Genomic DNA, 21,477 nt, shown 5'->3' on the forward strand with positions numbered 1-21,477 from the left:
AGATTTGTGTCATTCTCAAAACTTTTGGCCATGACTGTAGATACTTGTCAGTCTATTCCTACATAGAGGACACAGCACATATGTATTTTCTGCTCAAGCCACCTGTAAACCCTGCTAGCTGAATAGAAGATGCTGAATATAAGTATCTTCTAGTCACCTGCAAATCCTGCTAGCTGCATAAGTAGAGTGACTTGAGAATAAGATACCTGTGTGTTGTGTCCTCTATGTAGAAATGGATTGATGTGTGACTAGAGTATAAGATACCTGTCTGCTGTGTCCTATAGGTAGGAATGGATATATGACTATATAAGATACCTGTCTGCTGTGTCCTGTATGTAGGAATGGATTGATGTGTGACTAGAGTATAAGATACCTGTCTGCTGTGTCCTGTATGTAGGAATGGATTGATGTGTGACTAGAGTATAAGATACCTGTATGTAGGAATGGATTGATGTGTGACTACAGTATAGGGTACATACAGTAAGATAAGCCTATTCTCTGGGTTCACATCTCTTAGTAACCAGCGGGCAGTGGAGCTCAGGAGACACCCGGAGGACTCCTCAGAAGATGGCTGGCCCAAAGGACACCACCAAAACACCACCAAACTTCGTCCTGAGCTGAGGGGGTGTGCGAGGAGCCAAACTAGGCCATCCGCAGTACAGGGCAGCGCAACAGGCGGGGTCAGCGGGAGCCAGCCAATCACAGCCCAGTATCCAGGGCACCCAGACACCTCCAGACCCCAAATTAGAGCGCCAAGAGGTCGCGTGCCCGGAGCAGCCAATCAGGCGCCGTCACCCGGTCTGATCCCTCACCTGAGCCCGCACTATGTCTGTATGTCCTCACCCTCTCCAGCAGACGCACCGGGCATCCGGCTCCACAGCAGCTCTGTTCACACCAGACTGCGGGCTGACACGGAGTAGTAATCACACTGCGGTACCGGCTACGAAACGGCTCATACAGGAGACGGGCAGCTGTGTGATGTGCTGCTCTGGATCCGCTATTCCGCGCATGCGCCGCAAGCTGGCATCCTAGCCGTGCCTGCCTGGCTCTGTGTACACGGCGACGTCAGGGGAAGAGGGAGAAGTGTGGACGTCATCGATTCCCTGCAGTCTCCGCCCATCTGGATGGATGGGCGTGGCCAGAGTGTGACGTTAGTTTCTATTTAAAGGGATGTTCCCGTTGCTAGGTCTGCTCCGTGTCGTGGCGTAATGTAGTTATGTGGCCGGACAGGCGGGATGTCTGTGTGTATATAATGGGGCTAATGGTGGCCGGTCAGTACAGTGCATAACTGGAAAAGCCGGAGTCGTGTACTACATCAAGTCACAGGTTGTCCTACCAGCACTATAGCTCTAGGCTATGTTCACACATGGCGTACATGCAGTAGATGTTTCTCAGCTGAAAGTCCACAACATATTATAAGGGAAGGTTCACACGTTCCGGATCTCTACAAAATCAGGACAAAAGTTTGCAGCACACCTGTAGATCTAGTCCCAAAAGGATGCAATTTTTTTAAAATTTTCCATAACATTTTTTTATTTTTTTTTTCTGTTAACAGAAGTGTATGAGGACTCCGGGGCCCCAGAAACACCGAATCCCATCCAAACCTTGCGGAAAAATATGTGCAGCTGTCATTTCCAAAAACATTGCGGTTTTGGAAATCGCAGATGTGAATTATACCTATGGAAATGCCGGCGGTTTTCCCATAGGCCTAATGGAAGCCGAAAGTCCGCAGAGGTTTCCTCTTTCTGTGGGAAAGATATGTGGGAAAAACTGCAATGGGTTGCCGCTGCAGATTTTTCCCGCAGCCCTTTTTTGCTACATGGGGCTTTAGCCTAAGGATACTACAGGTATTTAATATTCTGCAACTGTTCTAATAAGCTGTATAAAAATTCCGAATTCTTTCGAAAGAAAGAAAGAAAAAAAAAAAGAGGGAGGGGTGAGTATAGCTAAAGGGTATGAGCAGGGGGGCGAGCAGAAAATAAACCACATGAGCGCCTGGGGAGCCAGCCATGTCAGGTCCCCATCACAAGGACCAATAATACAAGGACTATGAATAGCAGATCAATAACAATATCACCTTGGCAAGCAGTGGAAACCCTGCACAGGGGACAACACTGAGGCCTAAGAGGAGGGTCCAGAGCCCAGAAGCGTCTGATATTCACCAGAGTGTTGAAATTCCAACCAAGATGTCAACCGTAACATGCAGGAAGGAAGTGAGGTTTTCCATGTACATGATGTCATTGACCTTTAAAATCCAAAGAGAGAGAGGTGAAGGTTCCAATCGCTTCCAGTATTGCGGAATGCAAGCACGGGCGGCGAGGAACAAAAATCATAGTAGAGAACGCTTATAAGTTTGCACCAAAGACTTGCAGTGCTGGAGAAGAAACAAAGCACGGCTCAGGTTATGAGATGTCTCTGTAATTTGCAAGATGATCCGCTTAACACCATCCCAGAACGGGGACCGGATAGAACTAAAAGATATGTATAATGTCACCCTCTCCCTGTCCACACCTCCAGCACATCGGAGAAACCTGCAGGAAAAACTAGCTTCGTGGGCACCCTATACCAACAGGACAGGATCTTGAAGCAGGAACTGACAGAGGTCTCATGCGAGAGGCAGAAAATAAGTCTCCTCCGCTCTTGGGAGAGGTAAAGTGACAAATCCACTTCCCATTTCAACATGAAGGGTGGAACAAACCCTTTAATGGAGTCAATTAGAGCCTATAAATGACAGAGAATGGTGGAAAAGCCCCCCCCAAAATTCACCCCTGAAGCTTGGGCTCAGACCTATATTTTGTCAGGATGGGGAGTGAATTCATCAAGGATAGGTAAGTCGGGTATTGAGTGCTTGGTGTTGTTCGCCACCCAGAGTCGTCTCGGAAGTGATATGCTCAATAGACTCTCTGGCGATGCCAATTGCAAAACACCCTATCGAAAATCCCTGGTGAAAACCTAGGATTCCACAAAACAGGATAGTATGAAGAATCCAGAGGGAGGAAATAAGAGCGGATTAGGCATCTGGAGCAGAGTCTAAGCATAGGGCCGATGGTTGGGTGTGAACTGAGGGAAGTCAAAGAAGAGGGCTCTAGCCAAGAGGATGTTTGCAACGGAACCATGGAGAATGCTTGCTATATATAAACTCGAGATTTGATTGTGCTATGTCTACACCAGTCAAGTACATGGGCCAGATGAGCAGCGAGGTAATACAACTTCATATCACAGAGGGAGAGGCCACCGCAACTTTTGGAGTGAAAGAGGAGTGATTTACTAACTGCATCCCAGACGCTTCTATCATCCAATTTTTGTCTCATTTGTCTCGTTCACGCAACCAGCAGCCCATAGAAGTTCACTGCACTTGAAAAAAGGCAATTAGAGGCCAGAAACGCGTTGTGTTTATTCTGAACTTTAATAAAGCAGGTTTGATTATTTATACATTGGGTGAAGCATGGTGATCCTTAATCTTTGGTCTTCTTGGTATTCGTTTCACACTGTTGATGGTATAGATTCTGCTGCTCAACATCACCCAGGGAGGAATCCCCTGCTATTCGGTTCTGAGGCACGTCTGATAGTTGTGAATCTTTCACCGCTTACCCAGGTGAGAGTTATCTCTGTTTAACTGCACCATCACATCATCTGACAATACTTCACCATGTACAGCTCGGTGCTTTCTCTGCTTTTGTTACCACCTGGATAGTGTTGTTGTTTTTAGAAGAAAGCAGCCATATGCCGGTGGCTAGCACACTGTCATCTGCAGTATTAGATGGGTGGTACAGTAGTAGAACGGTGGTTAGTTTTTGCCGTTTTTAGCATTTATCACTTCTATCAAGTTTTTCTTGATAATATTTTAAAGATGTGGACTCTCGGAATGTCACATAAGTCGTGGATTTTGTAGTACGCAATCAAAAAATCTGCCACTGAGTCGGGGAAATCAGTTGACCCAGCAAGTCTTCTTCATATTTAAAGGGGTTTTCCCATCTTGTTTCAGCAGTTTGCCTGCTGTCACTTCTTACTTCCTGTATCCCCCTCCTCCCTTGCTGAAGAGGACACTGCAGTATCACAATACTAATGCAAATCAGACAATATGCACAAGCTTGTAGAGAACAGACTCAGTGCTATCGTGTTTCCCCGAAAGTATGACACCCCCTGAAAGTAAGGCATGCGGGTGTTTCTGTTGAATTGCCTAATATAAGGCATCCCCCGAAAATAAGGCATGCCGGGCAGTGGTGTGTGGGGTTTCGGGGGCGGGGCTTAGCGGAGGTTTCGGGGGCAGGGCTTAGCGAGCTCCACTTCACTGATACAGCAGCCATGCTCTGTGCTCCGTGTGCACAGCAAAGCCGGCTGCTGCCTCTGCTGTTGTAGGATGAGCTCTCCCAGCTCATCCCAGAGACAGCAGCTGCCATACAGAAGAGGCAGCAGCCGGCTTTCCTGTGCACACGGAGCACAGAGCACGGCTGCTGTGTCAGTGAAGTGGAGCTTGCTAAGCCCCGCCCCTGAAACATCGCTAAGCCCCGCTCACCACTTCCAGGACGAACAGCAGCACCAGCGCTGCTAGGAAGAAGGGAAAGGTAAGTATGATACCTTCCCCCCTCCCCTACACTACCTACAACCGGCAGTCATGCTAACGCTCCACTAAGGAAGTGCCAGCATGACTGCCGGTTGTAATAAGGCACCCCCCGAAAATAAGACAGGTCCTATATTTAGAGTGACAATTTAATATAAGACACTGTCTTATTTTCGGGGAAACACGGTATTTGTGTGTTTACATAGAGATAACAGACAAGGCTTTATCAGTAAACTGCAATTAGTTGAACTGATTGTCCTGCCTACTGAGTAAGTGACGTCAGTTGTCCTATCTCACAGGTCTGTGGTTATAGCAATGCTGTGTAAACAATGGGAGGAATAAGTTCTTATAGCAGGCAATCAAAGCAGCATTTCTAAAGCAATATATTTAGGAAAAATGTTCACTTTACATAAGCAACCAGTATAGATAGGATCCTTGAGACGGGACAACCCCTTTAATCATATATTTGTGTATTGGAGGGAGAGGTCATAGGAAAGAAGTTGGTATATAGTGGTGACCAGACCCTTCGTAGAGGTGTCCACCTTGCATAACCCCTAGCCGGTCTAGTATAACTTTACACCTCCTAGGAGTTGGCTTAGTTTATTCCAGAAAAATGCACCAAAGGGTCGGCACATGTCTGGTATGTACATTCGCTGTAATGTTAAAAACAAGATAGAAGCTTTCTATTATCTTGTTTGCTTCCTATTCAGAGCAATACAGAATTACAGGTCCAGTAAAGTAGGATAAGATATTGGCAGCCGTTCTCTGCCCTGGCTAGTTGAGGGGGCATATGGCCAGGGTTTGTTCAGCTGCACAAATACTACCCCCTTTAGGGGCAAATTCACACTTCCAAGATGTCTTAAACTGTTCTATACATCTGATTGAGGCTTCCTGAAATAAATCTTCTTGCCATGTAGATGTATGAAAATAATTTTCAGCCACAGAACTTTTTCCAATAAATCTGTCTGTGACAAAATTGAAATAGCCAGAAAGTGCCCCCCCCCAAAAAAAAAGCCCCAAACCATTTTGACCCTCTTTACTTGGTGTCCAGTTGTGTCTCATGATACAATCCTCTCTCACACTAACAGAACGTTACTTGTGAGTTACATGCAGCATGGAAGACAAAAGAGCCGCCATCTTCTGTATGGTTTCCATAGCTACCGGCACCTCCATTTGTTTATGTCCTTGCTATATATGTTATAGACGCTCTGGGGGTTTATTATTTTCGCTAGTTCCCCTCCTTTGCTTCGTATTATTAGATTTCTTTTTCCTACAACTTCCGCTACACTATATGTAAAAGAATACCTTGGAAGCCATGATGATTTACTCATAGGGTGGCCTTGAGGTATTGTATTCTTCCCTGTAAGTAGTTCTTCTAGGGAAGGCTACCTCCATGAAGTAGTGTATGATGAAGCATGTTATAAGGCGCTTTCAGACTCTCTGGGGGATATTTATGAAGAGCAGTGTATTCCATGCCAGTCTTCATAGCGCCAGCGAAACAGCCACAACATTTATCAAGAGGTGCGCACTTATTTATAAATGCGATGGCTCTTCTGGTCGGGCCGTGTATCGGTGATATAATGAATACCAGTTGTAGATTTCACTCATTTGCTCCTGTTAACAGGAATAAATGATGGTAAGTTTAGCAAAACTCCCACAACACAGTCATGAAAGTGCTGCGTGAGCCACACAAATGCCAGTTGCGACAATGTTTGTCCCAAACCTGGCTTTATATCTGGTGTAAAATCATTAATATGCCCCAACGTGTACCGAGATTTTCTCCCTTATAATTATCGTTATCATATATATACAGTGTATATATATATATATATACACACATATACAGTGGCCCAGATTTACAAATGTGTTTATGACTAGATATGTGCTTGCGCCTTAAAATACATGAAAAGTGAGTCAGAAAAATTTTCTGAAAATTCTGTCTCAAAGTAAGCCAACTTAAAGATGGTATAATTATAGACTAGAGGGTCTAGAGATGTGCCACACTTATCCTTCAGCATCAGTCACTCTGATAAATCTGGCCCATTTTCACACTGCCTGTCTAAGGCTAGGTTCACATCTGCACTGGAGTCTCCGCCACAGATTCTGCTGAAAATCAGTAGAGAGAAGAGTCCTGTACGGAGGGCTTTTCTCTGTCAGTTTCAGTATAAAAACAGCAGGAACCCAGCGGACCCCATTATAGTCTATGGGGTCCACAGATAACTGCTGTGTTAGTGGATCACACACTGACGACACAGTTTTTGCAGACATACGCCACTAATGCTGAAGACACACGGTCCACAAAAACTGAATGCTAGCTCACGGACCACAAAATACACAGTCGTCTGCAACTGGAGTTACAGAAACAACCTAGCGCAGTGAACTACACCACTTCTATTCCTGCTATTGGAGCTGTCACATTTATTTTTTTTTTATATAGATTGTGAGCCCCACATAGAGCTCACAATGTACATGGAATATGGGATGTAAATCCATGCAAACACGGGGAGAACATACAAACTCCTTGTAGATGTTTTTTTGCCATTGGCGGGATTTGAACACCAGGGCTCCAGCACTGCAAGGCTGCAGTGCTAACCACTGAGCCACCATGTGGCCCAGTAACTGTCACATTTGACAGTTTCCATAACTCCCACAGGAGAAAGTGTTGCCAAGATGGAAAAACCTTGTTACAGAGAGCGTCACCAGGAAACTCAATATCAGACCAGCCACGTTATGCTCAGCACCACCACACCTTTAGATAGTCTCTCACCCACCCCCAACATAATCAGCTATTCTTAGCATAGTTTATGGAGCAGACTGCATTCCCAGATTATATTATAACATGTCATATCCCATTCATTTTTCAGCAATTTTAAAAAGTACCTTTCACCACCGCCACAAACTCCAGCTCTTACCATCTGTTAATAGGCACTGCTCTGGCAGAATTGGAATTTTTTTCTCTACCCCTCACCTTCCTGAGCAATCAGTATATCATGCATCAATACTAACTGCATTATCTAGACTCAGGAGGGAGGGTGTCAGACAGGAGTGTGACTCTTATGGCCCTGCCTGAAAATATAAAGCCTAAGGCTTGGTTCATACATCAGTATGCCATCCGTCAGTTTGAATTCAGTTTGAGACTAAAAACGGACTGATGCACATACTGATTGTATACTGACACCTTTTTATGCTGATAGCAAACGCTGTGCGTCCCCTAGAGGACAGAAAGGGGATTAAAAGTAGAAAATTGTAAGCAGTAGCGATAAGGACATTTATTATATGAGATAATGACATGTATTATATGTCCTTATCTCTACTCTGTTTACAATTGCTACTTTTAATCCCCTTATTTGTCCTCTAGGGGGCGGACAGCATTTGCTATCAGCATAAAAAGTTGTCAGAATACAATCAGTATGTGCATCAGTCTGTTTTTAGTCTCAAACTGAATTCAAACGGACAGATGACATACTGATGTGTGAACCAAGCATAAGGGCACAATTACATGGTCCGTGTGTTGCTGAGATTTACCTGTCTGTACCTTATGACGAGAGAGGGTTAGTTATTAGAGATGAGCGAGTACTATTCGAAACGGCCGTTTCGAATAGCACGCACCCATAGGAATGAATGGAAGCAGCTGGCACCCAGACTTTGCCAGCGGCCAGCCGCTTAACCCCCTGCATGCTGGCCGCTTCCATTCATTCCTATGGGTGCGTGCTATTCGAAATCATGCCATTTGGAATAGTACTCACTCATCTCTATTAGTTATCTATGTTGCTAGGAGTCCCTGCCTTGTAGAGACATGTTGTCCTATACCGTAATTGGTACGGGACAATATATTGCTGGTAGGCAGGTAGTCAGTCATTTCAAGCTGGGTTGAAGTCCAACCCCTCGTTCATATCTGCATTGGTATTCCATCTGGGGGAGTCTGCATGGGAACCCCCCCCCTCCCGGAATACGAAACGCAATTGCAAGCACTGTGCAGTATAAGCACACAGACCCCATAGACTATAATTGGGTCCGTGTGCTTGTCGTGCACTGCCAGCACAAGTCATGCGGACCAGAAGGTAGATTGTGAACTACTTTCCTGTCCGCATGTTTCCTGTTGAGATCTGGCAGCAAGCACACGGACCCCATTATGGTCTATGGGGATCCATGTGCTTTTACCACAAAGCGCTTGCAATTGCGTTTGGTATTCCGTCCAGGGGGGTCCTCATGCGGACTCCCCCAGATGGAGTCCCAACGCAGATGTGAATGAGGGGTAAGGGTCCATTCACACGGAGGAAAATGGTAAGGAATTTGGTGTGGAATTTCAGCGCTGAAAAAAAAAAATCCTCCTATTCATGGGTTTCTTTTTCTGCTAGCAGTGGGTGCTAGCAGAAAAAGGAACCCATTGAAGTCAATGAGCAGCTTGTTTTTCAGTGCTGAAATTCCACACCAAATTTCTCATCATTTTCCTCCATTTGATTGGACCCTAACTTTTTTCTGACTTCTCCAAAAACTAGCCCTGACTGGTAACTTCACAGCCCTGACCCTAGATAAGAAGCTGTGAGACCTCAGAATACTCAGCTTTACTAAAGTTAACAATTCTGTTTCGTGTGTGGACCAGATCTTCAATCCTTATGTTTTTCCAGGACAGAGGGTTGTAAAGTATTTTTTTCTCGCGTTTTTGGTGGAGACGACTGGTTTATAATTACACGATCTATGGTCGAGACAGATATGGATAAGACATACAGCTGGTATTTTTAGTGACAGAAGGGGTTTAAAAATAGCTGTGCCTTTGTGCTGAGACGCACATGTATAACACCATGGCCTCACTGTAAGCATGTGACAGGAGCGTCTTGTAGGAGCACAGGATATGGAATATTATAAATGTAACCGATATTCATACACATTTAGAGCACTAAAAAGCAGACACCATACAGGGGGACAATGTCGAAGGTGACACTCACCAGTCATATTAAAATGGGAACATTATACATTCACAAAAAGGAAATCCATTTCGCTGTTTTGGTTTTTTCTTTAAAAGATACAAGCTCGGGGGCAACACGGTGAGTAGCACTGCAGCACTGGAGTCCTGGATGCAAATCCCGCCAGGAACAACATCTGCAAGGAGTTTGTATGTTCTCCCTGTCATTGTAGAATGGGAGGAAATCCATGCAAAGACATACTGATGGGGGGGGGGGGGGGGAAACATTGTGATCCCTATATGGGGTTCACAATCTACATTAAAAAAAATAAAATATATATAAATATATATATAAATATATATATATATATATATATATATATATATATATATATATATATACATATACACACAAGCTCCAGTAATATAGCGAGGAGACTACTAGAGCCCCCTCTTTCTGATATTTTGTGGAACCAGATCCCCACCTGCAAAGCAGCCGTGAAATATTACACAAGGTGTTTTTGTAGCATAATATATTAAGTCTTTCCGTGCGGAGTCTACAGTGACATTTGCTATATATGAAAAGCGACTAGTGCAATACATTAAACGGACTCATATGCCCCCATTTTAAAGATGGAGGGCAAACAGGAGTTTATCTTTCAGCGGGTATATGCTAGGGTTCTGCAGAAAACAGCACAGTGGGCACTGCATATACACACATAGGTCCTCTTCTTTGGATATTGGTCATAGCCTATCTAAAGATGTTGTTATTGATTATAGTACTAATTCACAATGAGCTAACATGGGGGATGGGGGCTATCGGGGGGACGTCTGGTATACAATTCTAAACTGATCCTCCATGTAGTCCACACAGAGAAGGTCACGTAACATAGAAATACAGGGGACTTTCCATTTCCCGATGACAGGGCTTCAGCTGTTCCGGTCTTATTTTTATTTCAACAATCTTTTTATCTTGTTAGTCTAGTAAGAGCTAAGCTTTATTCATAGACACTGATCTCTCCCTTTGCCTACAATACATGTTCCTGTTGCTGCTTTTTTTTTTTTTTTTTAATGTAGATTGTGAGCCCCACATAGAGCTCACAATGTACATTTTTCCCTATCAGTATGTCTTTGGAATATGGGATGAAATCCATGCAAACACGGGGAGAACATACAAACTCCTTGCAGATGGTTTTCTGCCCTTGGCGGGATTTGAACACCAGGACTCCAGCGCTGCAAGGCTGCAGTGCTAACCACTGAGCCACCGTGTGGCCCCTGTTGCTGCCTTTTTGTGATATCAGCATAGCATAAAGTGGTGAACACCCAGGTAGATCTGAAATTTAAGGGGGAAAAATCTTATTAAATTATTAAAAATCTAAATATAGACTTTGTAGTATACTTTATTATAGAAAATTGTTGTTTTTTTTTTTCATTTAGTTTCCTCCTACTGCCAATGATCAAAACTGTACATTAAAAGTCTATGGAGAAGAGAGGGGGAAGAAGAGAAGAGCTTCTCAATGCAGAGAGACGTGCACTGTAGAGAGACAGTTTTCTTTCACACCACATCTTGGTTATCAGGACTTGCTAGCCAGCCTTCTCCTGACATTTATAGATGACATTTCATGTCCTCCTGCAAATGTGTTTTTATATACCGCTAGAAAGCCGACTGAATTCAGCGCACTGTCGGCGTTCCTGCTATGTTGGCTTTCCCGGGGGCTGGAGATATTGGTGCAGTTATAACACTGCCAACTGTCAGAAGGGCGTTCCTGACAGTCTAGCTGAGCTCCTCCATAGCCCTGCACTGTCAGAGAGGACGTTCCTTACTGCCCAGCGATGACGCCAAGCTGTGAAGAACGCCCCCCAGTACTAGTCTATGGACGAATGCTGTCAGGAGGGGCTTTATAGCTATATGCATCCATAAAAACATGCCCATACCACACTACCCGCTTTCCCAAATAAGAAAACCATTACAATCCAGTTGAATATTATGAAAATAAGTCACAACACATTTTGATCACTTCATCATTTTCTACTTTATTACCTCAAATTAACAAACACATTAAAGCTGAAAAAAGTCTATATTTACACAGGAAGTACAAAAACCCCCCAAAAAAGTTGCGTATCCCCTCCCCCCAAAATTGGATTTTTTTTGCATTTTTTTAAAATTATAAAGTAATAAAAATTACCACAAATAAAAAAAGAAAACGTAAATATATAGTAAATAAATTAGGAAACCAAACATTGTTAAATATTGAAACAGTTTGGAGGGTGTGTAAGAGTACTAGTTACATGGCGCCATCTGGTGGTACAAGGTTGACACTGTCCAGGACACAGTGAGAAACAAGAGCTTCAACATTCGGTACCCCACCATCCGGGACCATCCCAACCATTTACAACCCTCACTAAATATTGTATGCACCTTCACAGTCTTCATCAGGAAAGTCAAAAAGCAGCCATCTCAGTCTCTCGTCACTGCAGAAGGGCAGGGGGGGGAGGAGCAGATTGATGTGCATTGGTGTTTTTTTTTATATATATACTTTTTTATGTTTCAAAAGAATTTGACCACAAGCCACTAGCAGCCACAGTGGGAGATACCCAACAATAAACCTACTACTAAAATACTATGAACCTATAAATAAAACAGCCAGTAACAGCTGAGATCACCCACCGCTCAGGCAACGCCACCTTTGTCTCCAAAATCTGCATGATACTTTGGAGCAGGTGCACACTAAAAGCAAACTAGGCCTCCACTGTGGATCACTTTGGGAAATCAGGCAGCGATCCTGCCCCTCTCCAGCCCGGAATATTCAGTGACCTTTAATAACCGTAAAGCCCCATCTATCTCTTCCATTGTTAAGTCAGAGGAGGCTGGAAGGGGGAACAGAGCCCGACCTAGGCTCCTGTACCCAGGAAAGGCTTCAGTCTTGTAATGGTGACCAGTCCCTTAGCTAGCTCTTCTCATCTTTAAAGGTCATAGAGAAAAAAAAATGTACAGCTAAAAGTTTACATTTAGAAAAATGTAAAGTTTTTTTTTTGGGGGGGTGGTGGTTTGGGGAGGTAAGCTAAAAAATAAAAAGAATATATACAGTATATATCTATATGTAGTGTTCAGTTTAGACGAAGCAGGAAGAACCTCTGCCGTTTCGGACTGCCAGTATATCTGGTAGGATAGGGGAGAGGCATATCCCTCCTTGACGCACAAGTTCTCAAGTCTGCGCTGGAACCAGCATCTTCAGCGTGGCTCTCTTCATTGGCAGAAAATAATAGTTAAAAAAATTAAATTTTGTCGTCTTTAAAAGAAAATGAAATACAGTGAAGACACTGAAAAGAGAAAAAAAAAAAAAAAAAAAAGTGTGTTAATAGTATAGAACGTTACGGCAGAGATTTTCTGTACTTTTACCCTTTCACACAAGCATGACACTGTATGAGCTACATACATAACACTAAGGAGGAGGAGCGGTCTCATCCTGAAAGCTTTGGGAGGCCTTTTCCAAAGGTTTTTATTTTTAATTGGTAATTTTAAGCTTGGCTCTAAACAATGGCTCATATACATACAGAGCCATGTTACACCATCATACCTGTACTACAGACCGGCCCCACTTAAAAACACTGCGGGCCATTACTGAGCCGAAAATGATCCATAAGGAAAGAGACCGTATAGGTCTGACTAGGTTAAGACTGGGAAATCTGGATGATACATGGACCAGTTGCTATTCTGCTGTGTGAATAGGGCAGCAGCATACAAGCTCTTTTTTTTTAATCCAGAAAATATAGTCTGTATCGCCCCTATTGCCGGGACTGCACTGCTGGAGATCCGAACTCACAATATAATAATGATCTATGATGTTGAGAGTCTCTGTAACACTACTGCCCCATATAATAATAATAATAATAATAATACATAGTCACTCACAGCATCACAGGTCACTAGGATACTCAGAGTCTGGGTCTCTGGACAGACTGCATTCTGGGAAACAGCTGAGATAGACTGTACTTTCCAGATGGAGAAAAACTTGTATGCAGCAACTTTATAGAACACACAAAGCAGTGTGTATACTCTTTAAAAACAAACCTTGATACATTATTGTTTGTCTTACAGGTAACAATTGCCATTTTTTTCCCCATCATATCTGGTGTAAAAAAATAAAAAAATTAGGATCTCACCTAAGCAAACATTGGTCCAGTGACAGCCTTCATTTTCCAAGATGGTCAAACGGTACGCTGGCCTACAAGACGGAGAACACAGATCATCAGGAAGCTCCAGAAAACGTACATTGGTTTGTTAAAGCAGTTTTTAACGTTACAATTATGGCCGAAATCACACTACATCTGTGTCTGATGTATAAGCTTGAGGTAAAAATGACAAACATATACCTATGACCCCATTCACCCAACAGAGGACTAAAGTGTGTCTTTTTGGCATTCAGTAGCGATGAGCGAACACTGTTCGGATCAGCCGATCCGAACAGCACGCACCCATAGAAATTAATGGAAGCACCTGTGACGCCGGCAAAGTCAGCGTCACAGGTGCTTCCATTCATTTCTATGGGTGCGTGCTGTTCGGATTGGCTGATCCGAACAGTGTTCGCTCATCTCTAGCCTTCATCAGTCTGTATCTATACTTCCAACTGCATAAAACAGCCTAGTACAAAGTATTAAAACATAAGAACTATATAAAGTCGGTATTGTTGGAAGTGTACGGATCTGTAAAATAAAGGTAAATGTAAAATCAAAAAATGGTGTAAAAAGATTTTTTTTCTCAATTCTGCCTCTTTCAGAATTTTTTTCTGCCTTCACAGTACATCATGTGGAATACTAAAAGATAGGAAGTACAGTTTCTCCTGCAAAAAACAAGCCCCTGTGCAGCTAGGTTTATGGAGAAATAGAAATGTGAAATTTTGCCATGGCAGCAGGGGTTAAATAATGAAGTAAGACGACTAGCAGGACCACCTACACAATTCTCCACTTTTCCCTGGCGGCATGTTAAGTCATTTGTTAAAACATCAGAAACTTTTTTTTAAATTAAAGGAAATGTATGTAATTTTTATACAACTCCGTAATCTACTCTTACGATACCTGGCCTCACTGGGTGTAATACATGATATTCAATAGTGTCATATTAACTTATTGTGTGCAGAAAAAAAGCTAAAAGTGGTTCATCCACTGGGTGAGATTTACTTAAATGACATGGAGCCCCCTCCCCCAGATGTTTGAACTGGAGGGGGATGAATCTACTTAAAGGCCCTCTCCTGTTTCTGCATCTATGCAGCATTTATTGGGTTTGTAGAAAAGGTGTGAAGCTGGGGAGCTGTCCAAGAACACGTGCCATGCTTGCCCAGAAAACCCCTTTAAAATATTGATTCAGTAGGAGCCGCATAAGGACAGTCTCACCTGTGATGCTGAAATTCGTGACACTTCTTGTCGCCCTGTGAGATCAGAGGAAGAGACATTTGCTGGGGCTCCTCGATGTAACCTCATGCTGACCTTGCGTTCTCTGTCCACTCGTGAGATTGCTCGAGGAGAAGTGTTACCTGGTGCAAAAAGAGACAAATCAAAGTGTCATTATTGTAGAAAACTCTGATTCATATTTGTGAGAATCAAATGTATCCCCTTCATATCAAGAGCAGACAGCAAACAAACTCACCTGTTACACTGTAGTAATGAAGCCGAAACAATAGGGAAAGATTTACGCACCCAAGAAACAAAAGTAAATGCTGGGAGGGATTTATTCAGCCTTTAAAACACCTTCTTTGCCTTTTGGCACAAAACTGTCATCTAAAGTATTCCAGCCAAGTCACAGTATTAGGGGAGAGTGTGTCTAAAATGTCTATAGAGTTGTGCCAATGTATCGCGCTGAACGCACCACTGGGTCAGGGTTATACTCACATTTCCCTGCCTCCTCTACATTGAAGTAGTCTGTGCCCGAATAGGTGGCAGTAAGAACAGAATAACCATTATTTTAGATTACTCTGGGGTAAGCATGGTGGCATTGTACCACTGTGATCATCATTACTAAAATATTGCCTACTAGCTTTTACCCGCGACTTCGTCTGCGGTGAGTTGAGTATTGGGCGGACAAAGACGTGTGAAACTGTAAAAGTGCTTTAAAAAGTTTGGTGGGCTAGCAAATGTGATGTGATGTGTTATATTGTGTATGTTGTGATACAGACAATGTGATGTGTTATACAGCCTGTGTACAGGAGTATATATGTATCAGGTACTGTATATAGCAGTGATAGGAGATACATGTAATATATAGTATATACAGCCTGTGTACAGGAGTATATATGTATCAGGTACTGTATATAGCAGTGATAGGAGATGCATGTAATATATAGTATATACAGCATGTGTACAGGAGTATATATGTATCAGGTACTGTATATAGCAGTGATAGGAGATACATGTAATTATATAGTATATACAGCCTGTGTACAGGAGTATATATGTATCAGGTACTGTATATAGCAGTGATAGGAGATACATGTAATTATATAGTATATACAGCCTGTGTACAGGAGTATATATGTATCAGGCACTGTATATAGCAGTGATAGGTAATACATGTAATTATATAGTACTAGCTTTTACCCGCGACTTCGTCTGCGGTGATTTGAGAATTGGGACGACACAGACGTGTGAAACTGTAAAAGTGCTTTAAAAAGTTTGGTGGGCTAGCAAATGTGATGTGATGTGTTATATTGTGTATCTAGTGATACAGACAATGTGATGTGTTGTATTGTGTATGTCGTGGTACAGACAATGTGACGTGTGGTATTGTGTATGTCGTGATACAGACAATGTGACGTGTGGTATTGTGTATGTCGTGATACAGACAATGTGACGTGTGGTATTGTGTATGTCGTGATACAGACAATGTGACGTGTTGTATTGTGTATGTCGTGATACAGACAATGTGACGTTTTGTATTGTGTATGTCGTGATACAGACAAAGTGATGTGTTGTATTGTGTATGTCGTGATACAGACAATGTGATGTGTTGTATTGTGTCAGACAATGTGATGTGTTGTATTGTGTATGTCGTGATACAGACAATGTGACGTGTGGTATTGTGTATGTCGTGATACAGACAATGTGACGTGTGGTATTGTGTATGTCGTGATACAGACAATGTGACGTGTGGTATTGTGTATGTCGTGATACAGACAATGTGACGTGTTGTATTGTGTATGTCGTGATACAGACAATGTGACGTTTTGTATTGTGTATGTCGTGATACAGACAAAGTGATGTGTTGTATTGTGTATGTCGTGATACAGACAATGTGATGTGTTGTATTGTGTCAGACAATGTGATGTGTTGTATTGTGTATGTCGTGATACAGACAATGTGATGTGTTGTATTGTGTCAGACAATGTGATGTGTTGTATTGTGTCAGACAATGTGATGTGTTGTATTGTGTATGTCGTGATACAGACAATGTGATGTGTTATATAGTGGAAAGCTATATGTAAAATGTGAGTGAGTAGAGTGAGGGCTACTCCTGAGGTGACAGTAAGGAGTGTGCAGGCAGGTTGAGCCAGGAAATGCCAGGCAATGTGTGTGAGTGTGTATCTAGTGATACAGACAATGTGATGTGTTGTATAGTGGAAAGCTATATGTAAATGTGAGTGAGTAGAGTGAGGGCTACTCCTGAGGTGACAGTAAGGAGTGTGCAGGCAGGTTGAGGCAGGAAATGCCAGGCAGTGTGTGTGAGTCTATAGCTGGGGCTAGGAGTCCTGCTTTTGTGAGTCTCCTGCTAGGAAGCCATGTTCTTTAGTGGCACCAAAAGTAGCCTGTGACTCAATCCTGAGGGAAAACTATGTTTGTGGAAAATTGCACGCAAATCCGTCCAGGCGTTTTAGCGTGATTGAGGAACAAACATCCAAACTCACAAACATCCAAACACACAAACTTTCACATTTATAATATTAGTAGGATAGAGTCCTAGCAGAAATAAGGAAATATAAGACGATTTCTGTACATCTAAGTATATTATGGTAAGTTTCATTTTGAGTCTACATTGGAGTTGAATAATGTATCGTATTTTCAATACTGATGGTAATATCAACACTTCAATACTAAGCTGCTCCAACACCACCGTACACCATGGGCGATAGTAAGAAGTGCCTAGCAGCACCAGGTCCTATCTCAGTTGTGCTGACACCATGCACCTCCAGTGCTCACCATGTTCTTTGCTCAGTGCCCACCACAAACTGCAATTTGCAGGAAAGCAGCCATATTACAAGAGGATGCAGGAACAAGCTTCCATCCTTTTCCCACTTCTCCCAAGTACTGAGAGCAATGGTAAGGACTTGCTATGTATGAAAGGAAGGAGAAGAACTTTGCAAGTGGCAGAGGCAGTGCCATTAGACTTCGGAGTCAGGAACGTGTGCGCCTCCTTGTTTCGCAAAGCTCTGTATTGGTATTGAGAATCCTGATACTACGCTAAATATTGGTACTGAAGGTGAAAATTCTGTTTTTTGTCCGAATGCTGGTGTAATGTTGAGTTCTGTGCCAAGCAGTCTGACTATTACAGGTAATAGAAAGCCTATAAACAGCAATGGCTACCCCTTCCTCTTCAATAAGACCTGAAAAAGTCTGATTAATGTGATCAGAGCAGAGCAGCCAACTGAGTGCTCCTGGCCTTCACTGAAGTAATCTGTAGGGGGTCTCACATTCTTAATACATTAACAAAGCACAACTTTTCCCCCCATTTCTTTTCATACAATATAGCGAAACGCCAAACATTTTTCTCATTTGGGATGGGGGTGCACCTGTCTGCAGCTTCCCCTAGATATAAAGTAACTAGACCTCTAACACAGTGTTCCTTCATACAGGTGACAAATAGTTCAACCATGGATGGGGTCATGAACTGCTTTCACAGCCACATCTTGATACCTTGGCTATTCAGAATCCAAGATAAATAATCTTGTGAGCATTGCTTAGGCTTTGCGAAAAAAGCTGCATGCTAAAATGCATACATTTATAAAGCAACACTACGCTTGGTTTTAACAAGGTGTTCTCACCACAGGAAAAGTGCGGCCAGCATGAGACTAAGAACTATGGCAATGTGGAGATCAGCACAGTCTGATGCAACGGCCTTCTTTATTGGGATGCATGCTGTAACTTATGAAATAGAGGGGTTGGCTTGTTTCTACATATTTTTGGTATTGTGCTGTAAACAGAACATAATGAACCTCGCTATGATATAGGGTCCTCCGACTGCCTGCTTCCCCTGCTCTGCGTATGACCACTGCGACGTGCTAGAAGCGGCACCCTGATATAGTTGCTGAGGGAGGGTCATGTGACCGGCACATAAATCGGCATCCTCCATGGACTCAAGTTGGATGGAGCAGCTCATATGAATGTCTTTTGGTGAAGGGAAGTAGAGACTGCTATACAGAGTAGTGGTGATACACAGAGCAAGGAGCAAACAGCAGATAGTCCTATACAGCACAATACTGGCCAACCCCTTTAATGCTGACCATATATACGTCGACACGGTTTTCAAATAAATTCAGATTTACACCCTGGCACAGTTTTTGGTGGCACCCTGGCCACAGAACAAACACCCATCACCATTTATCATGTAATCGTGCCCCCGGTCAGTAGACCATCAGTTGTCTTGTCCGTATCACTTGTGGAGTACAAGGCTAGGGCCACATAGCAAATCTTTCACTCATGTTAGTGAATGGAGTCACATTGTTACCCAGAGTGCCGATTGATGTGTTTGTCATGGGTTGACTCTCGTCCTACCAGCCAGGGTAATAGGATCTTAACACAGACTGGAGAAGTTTAACTGGCAAGTACTTACCACTCTGCTGAATCCTTGAGGCTGGTGTGGAGGCTACGGGGTCTCCACCATTCCTTAACCGATTAGGGGCTGCACCTGCAGGAGGGCCAGGAGGTAGTGCTCGAGTGGTGGAACCTCTGAGCTGCCCCATTCTCTCTTCTCGATCGTGTTCTCGTCTTTCCCTGTCCATATCCTCTGGATTCCGAGCTGCGCCCTACAAACACACACAAATAAATCAGTAAAATGAATAGCAAATCAAATATCTTTGTGTGTGCACTCTATGAATCCGGTTATAGCAGCTTCATAGGCAATGGCAGAAGGCTGATCCATATATATATATATATATTTATTTATTTATTATGTATGTATGTATATATATATTCTGTGTATGGACCAGCCTTCTGCCATACACACCCCAAGCCCACCATGTAGAGTATACCCATGACGAACTATGTAATACTACATTTTACCTGAAAGGTATAAGAATGACCTAATATATAGTCTATAAAATAACTAATAAGGGCTCATGCACATCTGCGCCCGGTCTCTGTTCTGCAGGATTCCGTTTCCTGCACAAAACTGAGCAGGAGACTGAAACCTGCAGGACTCTTTCATACCCATTCTTAGAAATGGGTTTGAAAGCTGTCCGGCCGTGAGTGCCAGTAAGCATTTTATGCTCTCCATCGCGAAACCGGTTTTTTAAAAATCAGACACAAAGTCAGACATGCAGTACTCTGTATCCGATTTTTTTTTTAAAAAAAAAAACGGTTTTGCAGCGGAGCACATAAAATGCTCACCGGTGCTCACGGCCGGACCCGGTCTGACAGCTTTCTGTCTTCTGCATGCAGAAGACGGAAAGCGGAGAACGGACTCCGGGCGCTAGTGTGAACCTAGCGTTACCTGGTACATGGTAAACACAAAGCACATGAGCACTATAATAATAATAATAATAATAATAATAAATATTATTAATGAATTCCTTAACGGGGATTTCACAGTATCAAAATCAATGGTTTAATTAAAAACTCACAAATTTCAGCATATTCCAGTCAAACACATAGTCGTACGAAAAACCTTGTCGATGGAAGAGGTTACGGAAAAGTTGCCTCAGGTAGGAATAGTCTGGTTTGTCATCAAATCGCAGGGAACGGCAGAAATTCAGATATGTGGAAAATTCAGCTGAAAGAACAATACAGATCATGTGAATATCCCATGTTACTTCATATGTCCTGCCACCATTATACTAACAGCTGCCTACTGGATGGAACTGGGGTTCTGCGAGTATAGAGATACAAGGAGTCCCTGCGAATCTGCAGTACAGAGCTCCATGCTGCATCAGACTATACAATAGCACATGGAAACTGGTAGGGGTGAGACAGAATTTGAGTGCCCTGGCCCTATAATGGTCAAGGGGGTCTGTACCATGTCAGAAGATGTTTGCAAACCTTCCCTCTAAAGAGGGTTAGCCTCTCTAACTCAGATTTCCTCACCCAGAATACTTAGCAGGGCATTCACAGTGACATATCCTGACATCTGCCATTAGGAGTAAGAAGAGTCCGGCATTTCATCATGTCTAATCCTTCTGTTCATGTGCTATTTGCTGGTTTATTTTTGTTATATTGAGAACAATAGAGTTTGGGAGGGCCAGCTATCTGAAGTGTATGGCCTCCTTTATATGTCTGCATAGTGTGGCCCACCTACCTTATCTATGCATGCAGCAGTATAACAGTGGTGACATTAACATGCCCACCCTCTAATGATAAAAGTTGTGTTTCCTGTGGTTGTATAAACAGGCAGGCAGAGCAGAATGAGCAAAGAGATTTTTTACATGTGGACAAACACCAAAATTGGTTACAATGTATATAATAAAAACCTAATTTAGGCCATTACTAAACAGACTTTATGTAGCTCTACTACAGAATTGTAACTATAGAGTGTCAGCTAAAGCCCATGGATTTACATACAAGTCAGGCTAGGGTCAGACTTGCAGAGTGAGAACATTCGGGAAATCCGTCCTCCATGCAAGCAGGACTTTTCTCACTGCATTTTTTTGGGGCGAAAACCGAACGGAAACCCGACAGATCCCCTTATAGTCTAGTGGGTAACCCAGACCTGAAGAACAGAAACCTGAGCACAGGAAAGAACCTGGCGTCAATATTCATCTGGACTGCAGCTGTAGCTCAATAGCTAAAATTCAGTAACGCTACAAAAAGTCGT

The 21,477-nt window shown here is 43.0% G+C and overlaps 2 protein-coding genes across 4 annotated transcripts in view; both read right to left on the reverse strand.

Moving 5' to 3' along the window:
- Nucleotides 1-1,083, reverse strand: part of TMEM184B (transmembrane protein 184B) — a 51,730-nt gene extending 50,647 nt beyond the window's left edge. The window contains exon 1 of one of the 3 annotated variants that reach the window (XM_075287279.1): nucleotides 844-1,083. The gene's annotated coding sequence lies outside the window, so the exon portion shown is untranslated. Of the gene's footprint in view, nucleotides 1-812 lie in introns of all 3 variants that reach the window. The other 2 variants (XM_075287277.1, XM_075287278.1) reach the window with 2 other exon arrangements.
- Nucleotides 1,084-11,472: 10,389 nt separating this feature from the next.
- The window catches only part of CSNK1E (casein kinase 1 epsilon), a 45,277-nt gene continuing 35,272 nt past the window's right edge, over nucleotides 11,473-21,477 (reverse strand). Inside the window, exons 7-11 of the mRNA XM_075286858.1 lie at nucleotides 20,291-20,439; nucleotides 19,282-19,474; nucleotides 14,856-14,995; nucleotides 13,629-13,690; nucleotides 11,473-12,785 (exon numbers count right to left, since the gene is read on the reverse strand). Coding sequence (XP_075142959.1) covers nucleotides 13,658-13,690; nucleotides 14,856-14,995; nucleotides 19,282-19,474; nucleotides 20,291-20,439 — 515 coding nt within the window. The 3' untranslated portion in view covers nucleotides 11,473-12,785; nucleotides 13,629-13,657. The remainder of the gene's footprint in view (nucleotides 12,786-13,628; nucleotides 13,691-14,855; nucleotides 14,996-19,281; nucleotides 19,475-20,290; nucleotides 20,440-21,477) is intronic.

This window comes from Leptodactylus fuscus, chromosome 9, assembly GCF_031893055.1.
Source record: "Leptodactylus fuscus isolate aLepFus1 chromosome 9, aLepFus1.hap2, whole genome shotgun sequence".
NCBI classification, from domain to species: Eukaryota; Metazoa; Chordata; class Amphibia; order Anura; family Leptodactylidae; genus Leptodactylus; species Leptodactylus fuscus.